At 41.6% G+C, this 20,419-nt stretch overlaps 1 protein-coding gene across 1 annotated transcript; it reads right to left on the bottom strand.

Moving 5' to 3' along the window:
* Window positions 1-6,871: 6,871 nt before the first annotated feature.
* On the bottom strand, window positions 6,872-19,396 carry LOC306973013 (uncharacterized protein; the record flags this gene model as incomplete). The annotated part of the gene is made up of 3 exons (XM_079569809.1): window positions 19,308-19,396; window positions 8,964-9,001; window positions 6,872-8,214 (listed from the first exon to the last, which is right to left on the bottom strand). Exons 1-3 carry the CDS (start codon window positions 19,367-19,369, stop codon window positions 6,872-6,874), a joined length of 1,443 nt encoding a protein of 480 aa, XP_079425935.1. The 5' UTR covers window positions 19,370-19,396.
* Between the last annotated feature and the right edge of the window lie 1,023 nt (window positions 19,397-20,419).

The following is a 20,419-nucleotide window of genomic DNA, read 5'->3' as shown; positions in this document are numbered from 1 at the left end:
AGAGTGTCTCACTTCTGCTCAGAGCTAACGCTAACACAGCCATTTCACAGCAGCGTTAGCATTAGCGTTAGCATTGTGCTCGCTGCTGCCCTCTGCAGGTCCAGTCGAACATTTCTTCTTCCTCTTGTTTGTGAGGGTCGTGTTCCCCAATATTTACATTTCCTTGTAATATTATTAACCCCCGCCTTAATCAAGTGCATTTTCTCCAGTTCAGCTTTACCCAAATCTAAAAGGTTACAGCCCACAGGCCAGAGTAACAAGTGAGGATCTTTTTTCTCGTATTGTCACTTCTTTTTTTTTTTTTTTTACATTTTCTTTCATTGCGTTTTGCCACATTTTTGTTGTGTTTTTGTCAAACTTTTTTTTGGTCACTTTTTCCTCTTTTTTATTGCTTTTCTGTTGCTCTTTTTGGTCACTTTTTATTGGCTTTTTGTCACTTTTTCATCCTCGTTTTTGTCTCGTTGTTGCAATTTAGAGTAACAGCAATGATTTGAAATGCAGCTTAGAAAGATGCAACAAAACGGAACAAAAAAGCAACAAAAAGTGATGAAAAAGGAAAAGAACAGGCATCAAAACAACAAAATCTGGCAAAAAAAAAAAAAAAAAAAGGAAAAATCGTGGATCTGTTTTGAATGTCTTTAGGCGTTACACGCTGAAGTGGAGAAAATGGGCTCGGTTGAGGCGGGAGTTAAGAGGTTAAAAACTTTTGCTGCATCCAGACTTTGTTCATACTTTCAGGCTGAAATGTAACTACAACATCAAAATACCTCAAAATACAAGTACATTAGACTTTATTAATGTCACAGTAGAACAAGTAACTCATCACAGCAGCTCTTAAATATAACATTTAAAAACAAGTAAACAACAAGGGTAAAATACGACCAACGATTTGAGCTAAAGAAACTAAACTACAATATATAAAAATATCTATATCAACATTATCAGTGCAAAGAAACAGACTGCGTTCGTATGTACTTTTGGGAGGCGGTTGATAAAGTGACAATAATGGTTCGAGCTGTTATTGCACATTTACCACAAGTAAAAGTAGAAATGAGACTGAAACGACCAGAAAAATGACACTGTGGCAGGATTCAAGATTCAAATAACTTTATTATGTCATTACCCGCCTTGTTCATGGGCTGATTCCTAAAAGGTTGCTCTCACATCTCTAATAAGTCGATTTTGTATGAAACCCTTTAAACCTATATGTTCAGGAAGAGTTTTAGGTTTGGAACAGTTGGAAAACTTCCTCTAACGTTAAGGTGTGCTCGTTAAGTATTAAAAAAATATAGGTAATTAGGGCTGGGTACCAGTGTGGAATCAGAATAAAAGTTTATGTTCTAACGGTCTCCAAAACATTAAAGTATGGAAAGCAGGTAACGTATACCTTTAGATCCAAGTTTCAATGCTGTTGGTCCAGGGACGGCATTTAAGAAAGTGACTTTGTTGTTAATATTTTGCCCCCAATTTTTTGCCCCCCAATTTTTTAGATTAAAAAAAAAAAGGCAAATTTTCCCAATTTTTCCCCCAATTTTTTATTGTTTTCCTCATTTTATAAAAAACATTTTGCCCCATTTATGCTAATTTTTTTCATAATTTTGCCACAATTTCTCCTCCATTTTCTCCCAATTTAGTCTCTAATTTTTCACACATTTCTTGACACTGGAGATAAACCCGAAATTGTAAATGTGCAGATCTTCCACACATTATTGTTCTGTTTCCTGGTTCTAGATGTTAATAATGTTATGTTACAATAATATAATATTTTAGAGTCGGCATCGGAAACCAAGAATCGTCAAAGTAAAACGGCACTCGGCCCTGTTGGTTAATAGGCCATGAATAATATATTTGCAAAGATATAACTGAGCTTCTCATTATGTTATTATCAACTGCCACGCTGATAGGTCACGAATAATATGCTTATTCTATTGGGCTTTACTCAAATCTAAAAGCTTCTGGGACGAAATGTCAAGAGATATATGAAAACGAGGATGAAAACGCAACAAAAAAGTGACAAAAAACTATGAAAAAGTGGCAATAATCAGAGGGAAAAAGTGACAAAAATGAGTCAAAAATGCAATAAAAAAGGCCCAAAAAACAACAGACTTGACAAAAAAAAAAGATGAAAAAGTGGCAAAAAACCAACAACGACAACACGGCAAGAACACGGGGAACAAGATCCACTGAGATCAGTCAAGTCTTAGCTTTCAAATGCAAAAATCAGGCGGGGTAAGTAGTTAGAGGTATGAACACTGAACGGAAAGCTTTACCCGCTACTCGCCTTCATTATTGACCTCCTCCCTCAGTCAGTAACACGGCCGTCCCCTTGGCTGGGTCCAGCAGGATCTGAACCAGGTTTAACGGCGTCTGGACCGGAGCCGGACCGGGCGTGACCTGAGGCGGGCCAGACTGGATCGGTTTGGGTCGGATCGGGCAGAATTGATTAGCGTTCTTCAGCTGAGACGAGCATTTGGAGCACGTTTCCTGTGTGCCGGGTTTGCCTCTCCTTCTGCGTTTCTCCCGAGGCAGCTGAAAGTACATTTTACAAACTGAACACCTGAAGGGCTTCTCCTCTGTGTGAGTCCTCAGGTGTTTCTTCAGATCGCACCTGTACGCATACTCCTTGGCACAGACTGAGCACCTGAATGGCTTCTCCCCCGTGTGGATGCCCGTGTGTATCGTCAGATGACCCTTCGATTTGAAACTCTTTGAACAGACGGAGCACCTGAAGGGTCTGTCGTTTGTGTGAGACCTCATGTGTATCATTAGTCCGCTCCTATACGTGAACTCCTTAGCACAAACTGAACAACTGAATGGTCTCTTCGCTGCGTGAGCCGGCTCCTGCGGCTGTCCAGCGTGTGTTTGTGGACTTTGAGAAGGAGTCCAGTCTCCGGAGTCATCAGTGTCAGAAGAACCCTCTCCATCTTTGTCCCCCCCGTTCTCCTCTTTCACGGTTTCACACGACGACTCTTCTTCATCCCCGTCTTCGTTCTTCACGATAACGCGAATGAACGGACATACAGAGTTGGTCTCTTGCAGGGTTTTCACTTCCTCTGGTTCCTCTTTAACGTGGACCATTGTGGGGCCAGCCTCTTCGTGGCTCTGGACACCTGCAGGGCACAACGCACGAAAATGTGTAAGTAAGCAACTTCAGCTCAACAACTGCTGTCGTTTCTAACCAGAAAACAACTCAGCTATTGAGGAAAAAGCCGTGTTTTGGAGCTTATAAAACTGTTATTATGTGGCCAAGAAAGAAAAAGTGATGAAGTGTGAAGTGCTGAGGTCATCTTTGCACTTCTTTTGACCTCTTGAACCCCGCCTGAACCGGGCACATTGTCTCCAGTTTCCCAAATCTAAAAGCTTCTTCAACAAACCGTCAAAACAGCGACACAAACGGGGGAGGATGAAAAATACAACAAAAAAAGCAACAAAAGAGTGACAAAAAAAACAATAAACAAGCAATAAGCGGAAAACTATCCTACCTCAGAGTGATTCACTACAGCCATTTTGAGAGAGCAATTTTATACAAGGCAGTTATTCTAATTTACTGCATTTACAGACCAACAGAAGGTTTGGTCATCATTGGAGTGTGATATAGACTGGTGCTATGTGATTGAAAAAAGCAGAATACCCCCTCTTTAATATAAGATAATCCTTTATTGAACTCAAATGGAAAAATTCACTTGTTAAATCAGTTCAAGAAACTCGGGGTGTGCAAAAAAAAGACAGGAAATGATGGTATATTATGTACCATTAATGCAAATAATAAAGTTAGAGCAGACTATAAAACATATGATTAAAAATATTATTCATAAAACCTTTTTGTTGTCAGTTATGTGCAGGAGACTTCAATATATTTGAAGATATATTTGAAGGAGAAATATCCTGTAAATTCTACTTTCATGAGCTTTAATAATGTGCTCCTTTGTGGCTGACTCTTTTATCATAGAATTTTGTTTTTGTTAGTTCTCGACAGTGCCCATATTGACCATAAGACAGTGGTTCCCAAAGTGAGGGTCGGGACCTGATGTCCATTTGATGCATTTTTTAGTGACCGTAAGTTAAATATCAAAATAAAGTCTCCAACAATCAGAAATAAACCAGGTTTTAAATGTTTTGCACTTTAGTTTGTTATGAATGTTAATACGTTTTACTACAAAAGGGGCTCTCATTGAGTCATTTCGGGGGCCTGAAAAGTTTGGGAACCCCTGCCATGACAGACGGCTGTGGTGCAGTCAGTCTCACCTCCACAGTCACAGGGCTCCTCTTTGAGCTGAAGCGCCGCGCTGGAAGAGAAGGATTCACACAGGGTTAAACTATTTTAGACTGTGTTCGCCTACGAAAAAAACCAACAACTATATATTATAATTACACTCACAGCACATGACGTCATAGATTTAACCCCTTAACTCCCGCCTGAACCAAGAGCATTTTCTCCAGTTCAGCTTCACCCAAATCCTGTCGGCCAGTGTAGCACTTCATTTGAAAGCTAAGACCTACAAAACTAAATTGATCTTTTTCCTCACATCATCAGATTTTTTTTCATCACTTTTTTTGTTGGGCAGTCGTCGCATTTTTGTCCAATTTTCGTGACTTTTTTGTCACTTTTTTGTCTAATTTTTCTATTTTTTTCGTCCATTTTTTGACACTTTTTCGTCAAATTATTCGCATTTTTTGTCAAATTCGTATCACTTTTTTGTCCATTTTTTGTCACTTTTTCGTCCATGTTTTCTCAATTTTTCATCAAATTTGTCTCACTTTTTGTCACTTTTTTTGTCACTTTTTTGTCAAATTATTCGCATTTTTTTGTCAAATTCTTATCACTTTTTTGTCCATTTTTTTCTCAATTTTTTCACATTTTCGTCTCAGTTTTGTTGTTGGGGTAAAGCTGGAGAAAATGTGCTCGGTTCAGGTGGGAGTTAAGGGGTTAATGTCTCTGACCAGAGTAATGGTGCCTGGAAACTGTATCACACAAATCAATGAAGCTGCGCGTGCGGCATGAGGCAGATGAAATAAACTCCTCACTCAGGCTTAAACATCAGCATCTCTAATGAAACCTGGGTCCCTGCGGTTCTGTGGAGTCCGTGTGTGATAACGTCTTGTTGTATCTGAGAGAGTCCTGTCTTGGCTCTAAACTCACCTGTTTTCCTCCTCCGCGGGCTCCCACAGCTCCTGCTCCTCCTTCAGCTTCACTTCTGACATGTTTCACTGCGCTCTGTCCTCTTTAAGGAGAAGAGAGTGTCTGACTTCTGTTCAGAGCTAACGCTAACACAGCCATTTCACAGCATTAGCGTTAGCGTTAGCATCGTGCTCACTGCTGCCCTCTGCAGGTCGAGTCAGTCTGTGGTTCTTTATTTTACAGCAGTGCTCAGTCGCCACAGACAAAACAATAATAACAAAACACTTATGAGACGCAATCGATCATTTGCTGGTTAACCCCTTAACCCCCGCATTAACCAAGCGCATTTTCTCCAGTTCGGTTTGACCCAAATCTTAAAGCTTCTTGACTGGAGTTTACAGCCAGAGTAAGTCCTCAAATGAAAGACCTACAAATCTGATCACCCGATCTGTTTCCTTGCGATGTTGCCGTCACTTTTTACGTTCTTTTCATCAATTTTTTAGTTTTTTAGTTTTATGTCACATTTTTATTTTTTGTCATTTTTGTCACATTTTGTTGTTTTTTGTCACATTTTCGTTGTTTTTTTTGTCACATTTTTGTGTGTTTTTTTGTCATATTTTCGTTGTTTTTTGTCACATTTATGTCACTTTTTTCACACATTTTTGTTGCTTTTTTTTTTTTTTTGATTTGGGTAAAGCCAAACTGGAGGTTTGGGGTTTAAGAGGTTTCTATTTTTGAATTGTACATCCCATATAATAAATGTGTAAGTTAAAGGGACTATAAATAATAAATAAATTGGGTCCAAATGTAGAGGAATAAAAAAAACAAATACACATACAATAGGTTTTTGAAGTACTTCATAGAAATAACAGTACTGTATCAATATGAGTAATATTTATTTACTTCATAGGGACAAGTGAGAACAATAAACAAGTCACACAATTTGCGGCGTCCGTGTCCAGAAGGGCTTTTAAAATACAATACAGTTAGTTAATAGTATTGATTTCTAAGCCCCACCCCTTCACTTCAGCAGCTCCAAACTTTCCAGTCAACAATATTTTGAAGGTTCATTAGAGGACGCAGCATTATTGTGCTTTGAACCTCAAAACAACACATTTTAACAGATTTTTCAGTTCATTAAAAAGTAAACAAGATCCCAAATCCCATATCACGGTAACTACTATGATAACCAGACATTTAAATCTATGACTCAATCTTTTGTTTAGATTTTTAAAAAATAAAGGCAGTTCTGGACATTTTTTTAACCTCTTAACTCCCGCCTGAACTGAAAGGATCTTTTTCCTCATGTCAACAGATTTTTTTTTCCATCATTTATTTTGTTGGGTATTCAACTCATTTTTGTAACTTTTTTTGATCATTTTTTTGTCATTTCTTTTGGTCATTTCTTTGTCATTTTTTTGTCAATTTCTTGTGACATTTTTGCCACTTTTTCATAAATTTTTCGTCACTTTTTTGTCACATTTCCATCATTGTTTTCATCTCAGTTTTGTTGCTATTTTCCAGAAGCTTTTGGACTGGGGTAAAGCCAAACTGGAGAAAATGTGCTCGCTTCAGGTGGGAGTTAAGGGGTTAATTCACAAAAATACCTTATTTTTGAGTAAAACATAGAATGACAGAAAACTTGCAATACATTTTGTCTCATATTTTTTGTCCTGATTATAAAGCACGAGTTTCAAGCTGATATTTCTACATTAATCTTTTCACATTCACTTGTAATGTCTCCATCTGCGTTCAAGAAAAGTCTGACGGTGGAGTGTTTGAAACTGAAAGCTCTTTGTGAGTTTTCATGTGTTGTTTCATGTTACTCTTCCCAGTAAAACCCTTATCACAGACCGAACACCTGAATGGCTTCTCCCCGGTGTGCGTCCTCATGTGCTGCTTTAACGCGCCCTTCTGCGTAAACCCGCTGGAACACACCGGACACCTGAAAGGTTTCTCTCCCGTGTGGACCCTCATGTGCGTCCGGAGACCTCCCTTGTCCGTGAAATCCCTGGCGCAGCACGGGCACTTGAAGGGCTTCTCCCCGGTGTGCGTCCTCACGTGGATGCGGACGTTGTGCCCGTGGGTGAAACGCTTGCCGCAGACCGGGCAGCTGAACGGCCTCTCCCCCGTGTGTGTCCTGGCGTGCTCCCTCAGCTTCCCCTTCTCCGCGAAGTCCTTCCCGCAGACGCCGCACTCGAACGGCCGCTCCCCCGTGTGGATCCGCTCGTGCTTCGTGAGCGAGCCCTTCTCCGAGAAGCCCTTGGCGCAGACCGGGCACGTGAACGGCTTCTCCCCCGTGTGCGTCCCCATGTGCTGCTTCAGGGCGCGCTTCTGCGAGAAATCGCTGGAGCAGACGGAGCACCGGAACTGCCTGGCCCCCGTGTGGGTGCTCGTGTGGAGCTTCAGGTTGCTCTTCCCGGTGAAATCCTTCCCGCAGACCGTGCACCTGAAAGGCCTCTCCCCCGTGTGAGTCCTCATGTGTTTCTCCAGGCTGTGCCGTTGGGTGTAAGTGTTGGAGCAGACCGCGCAGCTGAACGGCCTCTCGCCCGTCTGCGTCCTCGCATGTCCGGCCGTGTGAAGTTTAAGCGCCCCCTGCTGGGTGAAGTCCTTGCCGCAAATCGAACACCTAAACGGTTTCTCGCCCGTGTGCGTCACCATGTGTCGCTTCAGGGTGCCCTTTTCTGTAAACTCCTTGTTGCAAACCGAGCAGCCGAATGGTTTCTCTCCCGTGTGGATTCTCCGGTGTCGAACTAACGATCTTTTTGTTGTAAAATCCTTCGCACAAACAGGACATTTGAAAGACGTTTCTCCGGTCTGAGCTGGGTCGTCTGCCTCGGCCCCGTGAGCCGGCGCCTCCTGCAGCTGCTCAGTGTGTGTTTGTGGAGTCCAGTCTCCAGAGTCGTCGGTGTCAGAGGAGTTCTCTCCATCGCTGCCCCCTCTGTTCTCCTCTTTCACCGTTTCCTCGGCTTCTTTCTTCACGACGACGCGGATGAATGGACTTTTGGGGTTCGTCTCCTGTAGGATTTTCACTTCCTCTCGTTCCTCTTTAACGTGGACCGCAGTGGAATGAGCCGCTTTGTCGCTCTGGACACCTGCAGAGCAAAACACAACAGGAAAGTCAACATCCTATATTAATCGTACAGAAGCCCAGTGAGTGCAGGGCTTCCCGCCTTTTTGCCATTTTAAGGACCAGGATGAGACAGAGCGGCCATTAAGGTTCACACAGGACTCGGGAACCTTTTTCAGTAATGGGGCTGAATGGGACCCGCTCATCTTTATTATATTAGATCTATGATCTCAAGCTTCACCTGGGGGACAGAGTGCAGAGGCTGTGGGACAGACATGATCCGCTCTATCACACACTTGGCGTTCCTCTTCCAAAGATCCTGGCTTCATTTATTGTGTCCAACGTGAAGAATGTATCTTGTTTTGTTGTTTCAGCCTGGAGCTTCTCTGCCTCCCTCACTGCCGCAGAAACCACGTGTTTAATCTGAATGACTTGTTTAACGAGCTCTGCAGCCTTTAACTGTTTGTGTTTTTATTCAGTGATGTCTTTATTTGGTCCCATGCAGGCACAGCTGTTTGTTTATTGTGGCTGTTTTAACTTTTTAAACAGATGGGAAAGATTATTATGAATATTGTTTATAGCTGAACATAACTGTGGGAGACATAATTCCCACATGATCTAATGATCAGCCCACCGGCTAACGTCCAGATTTAAAATACACACGGGTCATGTTTTTTGAAAAGCTTGATTTGTGATGTTTTAGTGAATGTCTTTTATCTTTCCTCACAGCATTAACTCTTGTTTGACACAGACATGATTGTGGTGCAGCCTCACCTGCACTGGGCGGCTCCTCTTTGAGCTGACGGACCTCGCTGGAAGAGAACACAAGGATTTAGGGTCACAGAGAGTTTAGCTGGATTTGAACAGACGTGGGCAAAGTAGAGAAGTAAAAAGTAACGGCCCAAATGACTCGAGGAAAACAGAGACAAAAAAGTACTTGGAGAAAATATTACTCGAGTGCTACGTAACTGAGGGAAAATGTCAGATTTATTTTTAATGACACCATAAACCAGGGATAGGCAAGTTTGCGTCGAGGGCCGAACCTCAACATTGTAAAGTAAGTAACTTTTTTCTGCAAATGCCAAAGTTTTACATCAGTGGTTCCCAAGTTGCGGCCCAACGCGACCCTCAGATGGCAGGCCCAAACAACCCCCCAAATAAAACCTTTATTTGTCATATATCGTACAAGCAGTTGATATGCCTTTAAAAACTGAAATTCCATGCAGTTTCAGATAGAAAATATTGAAAAAGTTCCCAATAGACTCACAACCCGCTGAAAAAGGTTCCGCGACCCACTTTTGGGTCCCGACCCACCAGTTGAGAATCACTGTTTAACGTTACGTACTGTAGGACCAAGTGGGATCTTCTCCCTGGGCATTTTTAAAATACTGACACTATTTCTTGCATTTTTAGAGCACTGTAAAAGGACTTTGATCTCTTATTTGCATAAGAAGGTTTTCTCAAAATCATCTTGAGGGCCAGAGTTTCTGTGCTGGAGGGCCAGATTTGGCCCACAGGCCTGACGTTGCCTACCCCTGCCATAAACTGTGTGAAACAAAACATAAAATCATGTGGAATCTGAGATATTTCCCACCAATTTTTTTTAATGCATAAAAACTAAACATTCGAATGAACAAGGTGCATGGGACGATCTGCGTCTATTCTATAAATCAAAATTAAGCATTTGCCGAATTTTTACTCAAGTTAGAAACAGATAGGCCTTCTTCATTCTAATTTTACTCAAGTAGAAGTAAATATGATAAAGTCTAAAGTTAAAGGTTAAATTAAATATGATAGAGTCTAAAGTTAAAGGTTAAATTTGTGCTTGGTCTTCGGTCTTACCACATTCATTCTATTTCATTATCTTACTTTATTTCTCCTTTATCCCCATCTCTTTGGAAGCCTATCATTGTTTATCTATGTTGATCTGATGTGCGCATGCGCCATTCAGGCCTGTTTTTCCTCCCGCACCTTTAGGCCAAAAGCTTAACGCGTTTCGCCCACACGCTTCACCATCATTGATCCACATTCAAACCTGGATCCCAGCGGTTCAGACGGAGCTGGTCCCGGTGTGTGCGGAGTCCGTGTGTGATAAAGCCCCTGATAAAGACACAAAGGCCTCGCGTTGTTGTGGACAGTCCTCTGTATCTGAGAGAGTCCTGTCTTGGCTCTAAACTCACCTGTTCTCCCACAGCTCCTGCTCCTCCTTCAGCTTCACTCCCGCCATGTCTCACTGCGCTCTGTCCGCTGTCAGTGCCGCATGTTTGTGCAGAGCCACCGCTAACGCAGCAGCAGCGCCAGCAGCTGTGGTTCGCCTGCTGCTCACCGCTGCCCCCTACAGGCCCCGTTTACACCACACGCCGTTTTATCATTTATTATTTGTTACAGGTGCGATCACACGTTTGTCTCGCAATAATGTGATGGGTAAGAGATTAACCCCTTAACTCCCACCTGAACCGAGCACATTTTCTCTAGTTTGGCTTTACCCCAATCCAAAAGCTTCTGGAAAAAAAAGGTGTGAAAATAGCGACAGAACTGAGATGAAAACAAGGGTGAAGATGTGACAAAAAAGTGAGAAAACTTAGACAAAAAACGGACAAAAAACGGACAAAAAACGGACAAAAAATAGACAAAAAACGGACAAAAAAAAAGATGAAAAATGACAAAAAAGTGATAAAAAATGATGAAAAAGTGGCAAAAATACACAAAAATGAAAAAAAACGGACTAAAAATTGACAAAAAATGGATAAAAAAATTGACCAAAAAATGATGAAAAAGTGGCAAAAATATCACACAAAAATGAAGAAAAAAAAATGTGACAAAAAAGTGAGAAAACCTAGACAAAAAACTGACAAAAAATTGACAAAAAACGGACAAAAAATTGATTAAAAAAAATTTGACAAAAAAGTTATGAAAAAGTGGCAAAAATGTCACAAAAAATTGACAAAAAAGGACAAAAAAAAGTGATTAAAAATTATGAAAAAGTGGCAAAAATACACAAAAATGAAAAAAAAACGGACTAAAAATTGACAAAAAATGGATAAAAAAAATTGACCAAAAAATGATGAAAAAGTGGCAAAAATATCACACAAAAATGAAGAAAAAAAAATGTGACAAAAAAGTGAGAAAACCTAGACAAAAAACGGACAAAAAATGGACAAAAAACGGACAAAAAATTGATAAAAAAAAAATTTGACAAAGTTATGAAAAAGTGGCAAAAATGTCACAAAAAATTGACAAAAAAGGACAAAAAAAAGTGATTAAAAATTATGAAAAAGTGGCAAAAATATCACAAAAATGAAAAAAAGAGGACAAAAAATTGACAAAAAATGGATAAAAAAAAAGGAAAACAAAATTATGAAAAAGTGGCAAAAATGTCAAAAAAATATCTACTGTTTGACAAAAAAATTACAAAAAAGTTACAAACATTAGTTGAACCCCCCCCCCCAAAAAAAAAAAAATGATGGAAAAAAAATCTGATGACGTGAGGAAAAAGATCCATTTAGATGAGTTTTGTAGATCTTCGCGTGGGTTTGTGTCTGGGCTCGATGTGTGTGGAGATGAAGTCGACTGTTCGGTCAGACCTGTGTCGTGTCCAGGGATGCGTGAGCACAAACGAAAGGCAACAATGTGAATTCATGAGTTTATTCAGAAGTTACTTAAAACAACAAAAACAAAGGACTCCAAAGGACTCATGATTTGGAGACAGTTTGGGATTAGGCCAAAATAAACCCAAAATAGAAAGGCCCTTGTTATTCTGTCCTTCAGTACACTGAAAAAAATAATAATCTTTGTATAATAGTATAATTTTCTCACTTATGAACTGGTAGCTAGTTATTTTACTGTGGAAAGTACTGCATTTCTGAAAGTTGTGACACAAGTTTATACATGAAGCATCATGTTAGCATTCCCCGTGTTTATGGGCTGTTGAACCACTTTGCTCCTCTCCATGTCTTTGTATCTTTATTTAATAGAAAACTATATTCATAAATCAGATTTTTCTAAAGTAACTTTTGAAAAATTAGAGAAAGTTTAGATTTTTCTTCACATTGTTTTCCCCCTTAACTGTTTTCAAACATGACCATATATGGGAGATTCCAGAGATGCTCTACAGTGGAAATCTAAACATAGTGAACCAGACTAACAGATGAAGAGTGATATTGCGATATATTCTGGCTTCTTACGATACGGATATTGCATCGCCTAATATCGGGATGTGATATTGTTTGCGATATATTGTGCAGCCTTAATATTCACTACCATCTTTGTTGTGAGGGGCAGATTGCAGTCAGGTAAAAAGGGCGACTTCTTGGGCAACAATAGCCGGAATGTGCGCACGTCACGAATAAGTGAAGTAAACAACAGGATCAGCCGTATTCAGGGCCGGACTCTGACTGAGAAACAGCCCTGGACTCTGACCAACCTCTTACCACCCGCCTTAAAGGGGCTAGATGCGAGTTAGTCCTTTTATGCTCACTACTGCCACCTCAGCTCTTACGTGTAACTGCAGCTTCTATATTAATGACGGCACTTCAGGCCTGAATTAACACCTTTCTGAGTGAAAGGATTTTAAAGGCAGTTGTGGTGAACAGGTCTGAGCTCATTCTACACATGAGGACATGGCTGGAACATGTAGGGGGAGGAAAATACTTAGTTTTAACATTTTTAAACTCCTTATAGTTCCTTTTAACCGAGAGCTTTTTCTCCAGTTCGGCTTTACCCAAATCCAAAGGCTTCTTGACTGGAGAGCAACACTGTAGCGCCTCATTTGAAAGATAAAATCTAGAAAAGCGATGGTAACTTTTTGTCACGTCGTCGCTGCATTTTTGTTTGTTGTTTGTTTTTGCAGCTTTTTCTTTCCTTTTTGTGGCTTTTTGGCGTGTTTTCGTCACTTTTGTGTCACTTTTTCATCTCTTGTTTTTCTTTTTTTTTTGTCATGTTTTTGTTGTTTTTTCATCGCATTTTTCATTGCTTTGTCGTCACGTTTTTGTCACATTTTGTTGCTTTTCCAGCACACTTTTGTTTTTGGATGCTTTTCTTTTGAGCTTTTAGATTTGGGTAAAGCTCGGTTGCGCCCGGGGGTAAGGGTATAAGGTAAAGTGAGAGGCCAGACCGGTGGCCCTAGAGCCAGTGGCCCTTCTGTGCTCTTCCAGAATGGACATATGGCCAGTCCACCCCTAGCCGTATTTAAAAATCGGCTGAACTTGATTGTCTTTCATTGAAGTGAAATCAAAATTAGTCTCGACACAACTTCAAAAGACTCGTCCCCGCTTAGCATTGGGTAAAATCAGGAATGTGCTTCATCTCCCGCCAGCCTCTCAGTCTCCAGTTTGTGCAGCCGGACGGAGCAGGCGCCCGTGTGGCCGACCAGGTGAGTCTTCAAGTCGCTCTTCGCCGCGAAACGTCGAGCGCAGACCCCGCACGTGAAGAACGTGTCGAACCTGTGACCCTGCGTGTGGATGAAAAGGCTGGACTTGGAGCGTAATTCCTTGGAGCAGACGGGGCAGCTGAATGGTCCCTCGTTGGTGTGTTTGGCCACGTGTCTGTCGAGTCTAAATTTGTTTTTAAAAACCCGTGAACAAACCGCGCATCTTAAAGACTTGGCTCTGCTGTGAATCCGCATGTGTTTCTGAAACCAGCCCTCGGAGGCGAAGTCCTTTATGCAGATCGTGCACTGGAACGGCCTCTCTCCTGTGTGGCGGATGTTCATGTGATATTCGAGGGTTTTCTTTTCAGCAAAACCCTTTTCGCAAATGGAGCACTTTAGTCCATTGTGAGTGCGCATGTGTTTGCGGAGTCGGTTCTTGTCGGCGTATCTTTTGGAGCAGAGCGAGCAGGCGTACGGCCGCTCCCCCGTGTGACTGATCATGTGTTGCTTCAGGTAATTTTGTGCAAAACTCTTATCGCAAAGTTTGCATTTGTACGGCCTCTCGCCTGTGTGGATCCTCATGTGGACTTTGAGGTGACGACCTTCTTTGAAATCTTTCTCACACACGGAGCACTTGAACGGCCGCTCGTCGCTGTGAGTCAGCATGTGTCGGGTCAAATGTCCGTTTAAAGTAAAAGTCTTTGCGCAAACGGAGCATTTGTGAGGTTTCTCTCCCGTGTGGATCCTCGTGTGAAGTTTGAGCGTTTTCTTCTCAGTGAAGCCCTTTTCACAAACTGTACATCTGAAAGGTTTCTCCTCTAGGTGCGTGAGCATGTGCATCTTTAGGCTCTGCCTTTGTGTGTAAGTCCTTGAACAGATTTGACACCTGAATGGTCTCACGCCTGTGTGAATTCTCGTGTGCAGGTTCAGATTCCTGACAGTGGCAAACTGCTTTGTACAGAATGAACATTGGAATGGTTTCTCTCCCGTGTGAGTCCTCATGTGATCTTCTCTCTGAGCGTTTGACAAATAACTCTTTTTGCAAAACAGACATTTGTAAGGTTTCTCTTCCAGATGAGTTTTCTCATGCCTGTTTAATCTTTTGATGGATGGAAATCCCTTTCCACACTGTCGACATGTTAAAGGCTTCCAGTCTCCAGAGTCGTCAGTGTCGGGGTAATTCTCAGAATGTTCCTCTGAACCTGCTCCATCTCTGTCCTCGCTGTTCTCCTCTTTGATCGTTTGATGGAGAGACGTCTTTCTTTTCTTATTCTCGCGGCCTTTGCTCTGGTCCTTATGTTTGTTTTGATACCGTCTCTGTCTTCTGTGAGTCTTCAGGTGAAGCGTGAGGTAACATTTTTGTGTGAAAGTCTTTGCACAAACTGGACAGCTGTAAGGATGCTCGGCTTGGTGAGTTCTCATATGTAGCTGCAGATGATACTTTTGTATAAAAGCCTTTTCACAAACTGAGCAGCTAAAAGGTTTCTCTTCCGTGTGTATGAGCTCATGACTCCTTAATGTTTTGATGGTCTGAAAACCCTCCCCACAGGTAGAGCACTGTTTGGCTTTGCCTTCTGCTTCACTCTGAAGCTTAGTGCGTTTTTGTAAAGTTTGACTTCTGTCAATGTCACAGGAGTTCTCAGGATGTTCCTCTGAACCTCCACCATCTCTGTCCTTGATTGTTTGAAGGGTGGACTTCTTTCGTTTCTTAACACCTCCTTTGTTCTGGTTCTTATGTTTGTTTTGTTGCGGTCTCTGTCCTCTGTGAGTCTTCAGGTGGAGCTGAAGGGAACACTTTTGGATGAAAGTCTTTGCACAAACTGGACAGCTGAATGGGCGGTCTGTTTGGTGAGCCTTCATGTGTAGTTGTAGATGATATTTACGAGCAAAATTCTTTTGACAAACTGAGCAACTGAAAGGTTTCTCTTCTGTGTGAATTAATTCATGACTCCTTAATCTTTTGATGGTCTGAAATCCCTTTCCACAGGTAGAGCACTGCTTTGTTTGCTCTCCTGTTTCACTCTTAACCTTAGTGCGTTTTTGTAGAGTTTGATGTTTAGCTTCTTTAGAGTCTTCATGGGCAGAGGAGTTCTCTGACTGTTTCTCTAAATCTGCTTCATCCTCTCTGGTCTCCTCAGTCACTGTTTGATGAAGAGTGGACTTCTTTACTTTCTTACTTTTACCTCCTTTGTCCTGGTCCTTATGTTTGGTCCTGGACTGTCTCTGTTCACTGTGAGTTTTCAGGTGAAGCTTTAAGTAACATTTCTGTGTAAAATCCTTTGTACAAACTGAACAGCTGAACAGTCGCTCTTTTGGGTGACTCTTCATGTGCAGATGGAGATAATGCTTCCGTGTGAAGCTCCTTGGACAAAATGAACAGCTGAATGGTCGCTGTCGTTGGTCAGTGTGTAATAGTGCAGTGGGACTGTCAGATGAACAAACTTCACGGTCAAAGTTCTCGGACTGTTTTTCTAAACCTGCTCCATCCTCTCTGTTCTCCTCAGTCACTGTTTGATGGAGAGTGGACGTCTTTAGTTTATTTTTACCCGCTTTGTCCTGGTCCTCGTGTTTGGTCTGGTACAGTGTCTGTTCTCTGTGAGTTTTCAGGTGAATTTGAAGATAACACTTCCGTGTAAAATGCTTTGCACACTCTACACACCGGAATGGTCGTTCTGTTTGGTGACTCCTCATGTGCAGATGGAGATAATACTTTCGTGTGAAGTTCCTTGGACAGAATGAACAGCTGAACGGTCGCTGTCGTTGGTCAGTCTGTGATTGTGGAGTTTTAGCAGAACAATCTTCACGATCAAAGTTCTCTGACTGTTCCTCTAAACCTTCTCCATCCTCTCTGGTCTTCTCTGTCACTGTTTGATGGAGAGTGGAGAGTCTGTGAGTTTTCAGGTGAATTTGTAAGTAACACTGTCGTGTAAAATCCTTTGCACACTCTACACACCGGAATGGTCGTTCTGTTTGGTGACTCCTCATGTGCAGATGGAGATAATACTTTCGTGTAAAGCTCCTCGGACAAACTGAGCAGCTGAACGGTCGCTGTTGTTGGTCAGTTTGTAGAATGGGACTTTCAGCTGAACGAGTCCAGTCTCCAGAGTCGTCAGTGTCAGAGGAATTGTCTGAATGTCCCTCTTCTGTTCCATCTGTGTCCTCTTTGTCCTCCTCTTTCACTGTGTCATGAAGCGCAGACTCTTCTTTCTCACTCCTCACACAGACAATGACTGGGAACGCCTGGACTGACACTTGTGGTATCTCCTGTTCTTCTAATTCTTCTTTAACCTGGACCAGACTGGGACCAGCCTCAGTCGGACTCTGGTCACCTGCAATGGCAGAAGACATCAATAAAATAAACTTTTAAGATTTTGCAGAGGAGGGTTTTGGGACCATCATTAAAGCACTGTTAACAACACTTCTTAACGTCACCGTTACAAAACCTCTGCCCCGGAACAACAGTCTGAATCTGCCTCTGGTCCATGATGAAGCTACCATGACGTGAACAGACTGCCCCGCTCCCTTTGGCTTGTTTTGAATAATTTCCTCAACTCCCAACAATGCTAACGGTGCCACCAAGTAGAAATGCACCGATGCAGCTTGTTTGCTTCCATTACCGATACTGGGGGTTTGTCCTCTCTTGTAACAAGTGAATTTCTCAGTGTGTGAGATCAATAAAATCTACAGTGAATGAAAACTGGACTTTTCTTCACTAAATATCCACAGTTCTGTGACTCAGGCCACATTAGCATAAACAACTCACAACATCTGATCAATACAATCATGTTAAAGGGTCAATGACGTACAAGGATTTTCAAATGGCTCATTTTAGAATAGAAAAAAATGTATAATCTAATGCTATTGTTCTAACATTAAGGATGTCTTATACCCATTAATTCACATGGATTATTGAAGTTAAATGATTTGACTGTTTTAAAAAAAATAAAAATGACTTGGCCGTGGTGTGTCATGTGGTGTGACTGTGATTTACCCTAAAATTAATCAATTGTTCTCTATAATTTAAAGTATTATAAAGCAAACTTTTTGTAGTACTTTAATTAAATAAATAAAACTCATTATTTATTCATTTATAATGTCATAATGTCCCTCTTAAACATAGTTAATACCACTGGGCCAGAGATGAATATTTCAGCAACAGAAATGTTATATTTTATGTATAATTTAATACAGGTTTTGCTATTATTAGTCGCACCAAATGACAAAGACCCGACATCAGTTCTTCTTAATTTCATAAATGTATTTTTATATATAAATTACAAACACAGTATTATTTTATCACTTAAGGTGAGCCAAGTTTTGGTCTCACTCTTGATCAGTTGCTGCTAGCATTAGCATGCGGCAGTTACCTACACTATTTTGTGTGATGATCAAACGCATGTTTACAGAGTTTAAAACTATAAGTTTAATTCTCCAGGTTCAGAGCTTTAACGTGAGCTTCAGCTTCAGCTTGTCCGTGTTCACTGAGACCAAGTCGGTGGAAATTGTATTTTTAAAACGGCGAGAGTCAAAACAGGTTCAGCGTCGGATCTTTGGAATTGATATTTTTGGATCGGCTCCGATATCGGATACCAGTATTGGATCAGTATCGAAAACTAGAGTTTTTAGGCTCACAAGGTCAGGAGTTGTGTAACATGATGATTAATATTTATGAATTTTCTAATTAACCCTGGCTCCCACTTCTGCCATTAAAAATATTGTTTTCATAATTAAACATTTCTTCTTTTTGTTTTTAAAATAAACTTTCCCAAGTTCAGAATTTGTCTAAATGGTAAAATATAAGAATGGCCAAACAACAATTAAACATACTTTGGAAATCCAAAGATGCAACAAATACAGAGTGCCGTTTGTGTTAAATATTTACAGAAAAGGCTTGATGAGCTCGGAGTAAAAGTATTACTGCTGCTGATCTGATAAAATGATCGTTACATGTTTTAGTGTTGTTGTTGCCCGTTACACACACAGGGCCTTTTCTTTCCTGAATTGAGTTTTTAACGCTCTGTACTGAGGCTGAAGGTGGTGGAGTGGAGAAACAGTGGCGTCTCTAAGGCCCTGCCTCGAGGCCTTGAGTGTTGTGTTACTGCATGTATGAATGGAAACAGGACAAGTACCGAGTAGACTGATGCTGTGTGTACTGTGTACTGTGTGTACTGTGTGTACTGTGTGTACTGTGTGTACTGTGTGCTGTTGCTGTGTGCATGCTGTGTGCATGCTGTGTGCATGCTGTGTACTGTTTAGGATTGGACTGTGTGCTGTGTGCTGTGTTCCGTGTACTGTGCACCGTGTACTGTGTGCTGTACTGTTTAGGATTGGACGGTGCTGCCGAATGTGCAAAGGCTTTTCAAAGAGCGTTTCATGCCAATGTGACTTGAGTCCAGTCCAGGAGACTGACCTGAGCCGTCTGCCTCCTCTTTCACCTCCTCGACCTCCTCGACCTCCTCGACCTCACTGCAAAAACACAAAAAACACACAAACATTGAGACAGGGTTAAGAGCCAGTTCTGCTGAGCTCTTTATATTGAACATTTGAACACATTGAAGCCGCGCTGTTTTGGGGATTTAGCTGTAGAGCCCATATTTGTATTCACATTGTATTTATAACATTAGACTTAACCAGTTCCGCTTTACCCAAATCTTTTTCATTGATACATTAAATCCTCAGGCGAGCTGGTCCCAGATTCAAGTCCCTGATAAAGGCACGGTGGCCTCGTCCTGTCCTGGCTCTAAAGTCACCTGTTTCCCGGCTCCGCGGGCTCCCACAGCTCCTGCTCCTCCTCCAGCTTCACTTCCGACATGTTTCACTGCGCTCTGTCCGCTTTAAGGCCACGCTTTGGGGGAAGCAGAGTCTCATCTGTGCTCGGAGCTAACGCTAACGCAGCAGCACCAATAGATCCATGAGCAGCACCAGCGCTTCCAATATGGCCGCGGGTTGATTTCAATGGACTCGTTGGCGCAGCGCAGCACGACTCACTACTGCCCTCTGGTGCTCAGGTCTGCGACACATTCTGCTCTTTCCTTCCACAAATGAACTTTAGAAAAACTCTCAGACGATAGTCATTGAGGAAAATGCTCAGGGCTCTTTATGACTCTTTATGCTGTTAGACTGAAGTAGCATGTGCAATAACCAAATACAAACTACTGTAATAATCTCTGTATCTGCGTCACTGCTGACATTTTATATCATTTATCATTTTTGCCCCATCATTCTTATTCATTGTACTTGTTTGCACATGTCCTGTCTTTACTGCACTGGGTGTTTCTTGAGAGATGATGGAACAAGTGAATTTAGGTTTATCTGAACTCTTATCTTCCCCTCCTGGAACCGCCACCATAATGTGGTGGAGGGGTTTGAGCACCTGAATGATCCTGGAGCTCTGTTGTCGGGGCTTTGTGCCCCTGTAGGGTCTCCCATGACAAACAGGTCCTAGGTGACGGGTCAGACAAAGAGCGGGTCAGAAGCCCCTCATGAGAGACCAACAGGCCCGGTTAGAACCATGAGGCCGTCCTTCTGTGGACCCACCACCTGCAGGAGGAGGGCTGGTCGTGTAATGTGATTTGGGCAACTCCAACTGCTGCCCCCATGACCCCGGCAACGGACAAGTGGAAGAAAATGGATGGATGGATGGATGAACTCTGATCTTATTTAAATTCGATTTGTACAATCAGTATCATTATGGTGAACTTTTATGGCCAAACCAATTGTAATTTTACAACATATTTTTCCAAATACATATTCCAAATGTTGTTGTGGGGATCTAGGCAAAGTCTTTTTTTTTTATATTTACATGCTATAAGAAAAATTTGTATATAGCAAATGTAATATTGGATAGAAGGTTATGAAACAG

This window comes from Gobius niger (assembly GCF_951799975.1).
Source record: "Gobius niger genome assembly, chromosome: 13".
NCBI lineage: Eukaryota > Metazoa > Chordata > Actinopteri > Gobiiformes > Gobiidae > Gobius > Gobius niger.
This window is presented reverse-complemented; position numbering and strand designations above follow the sequence as displayed.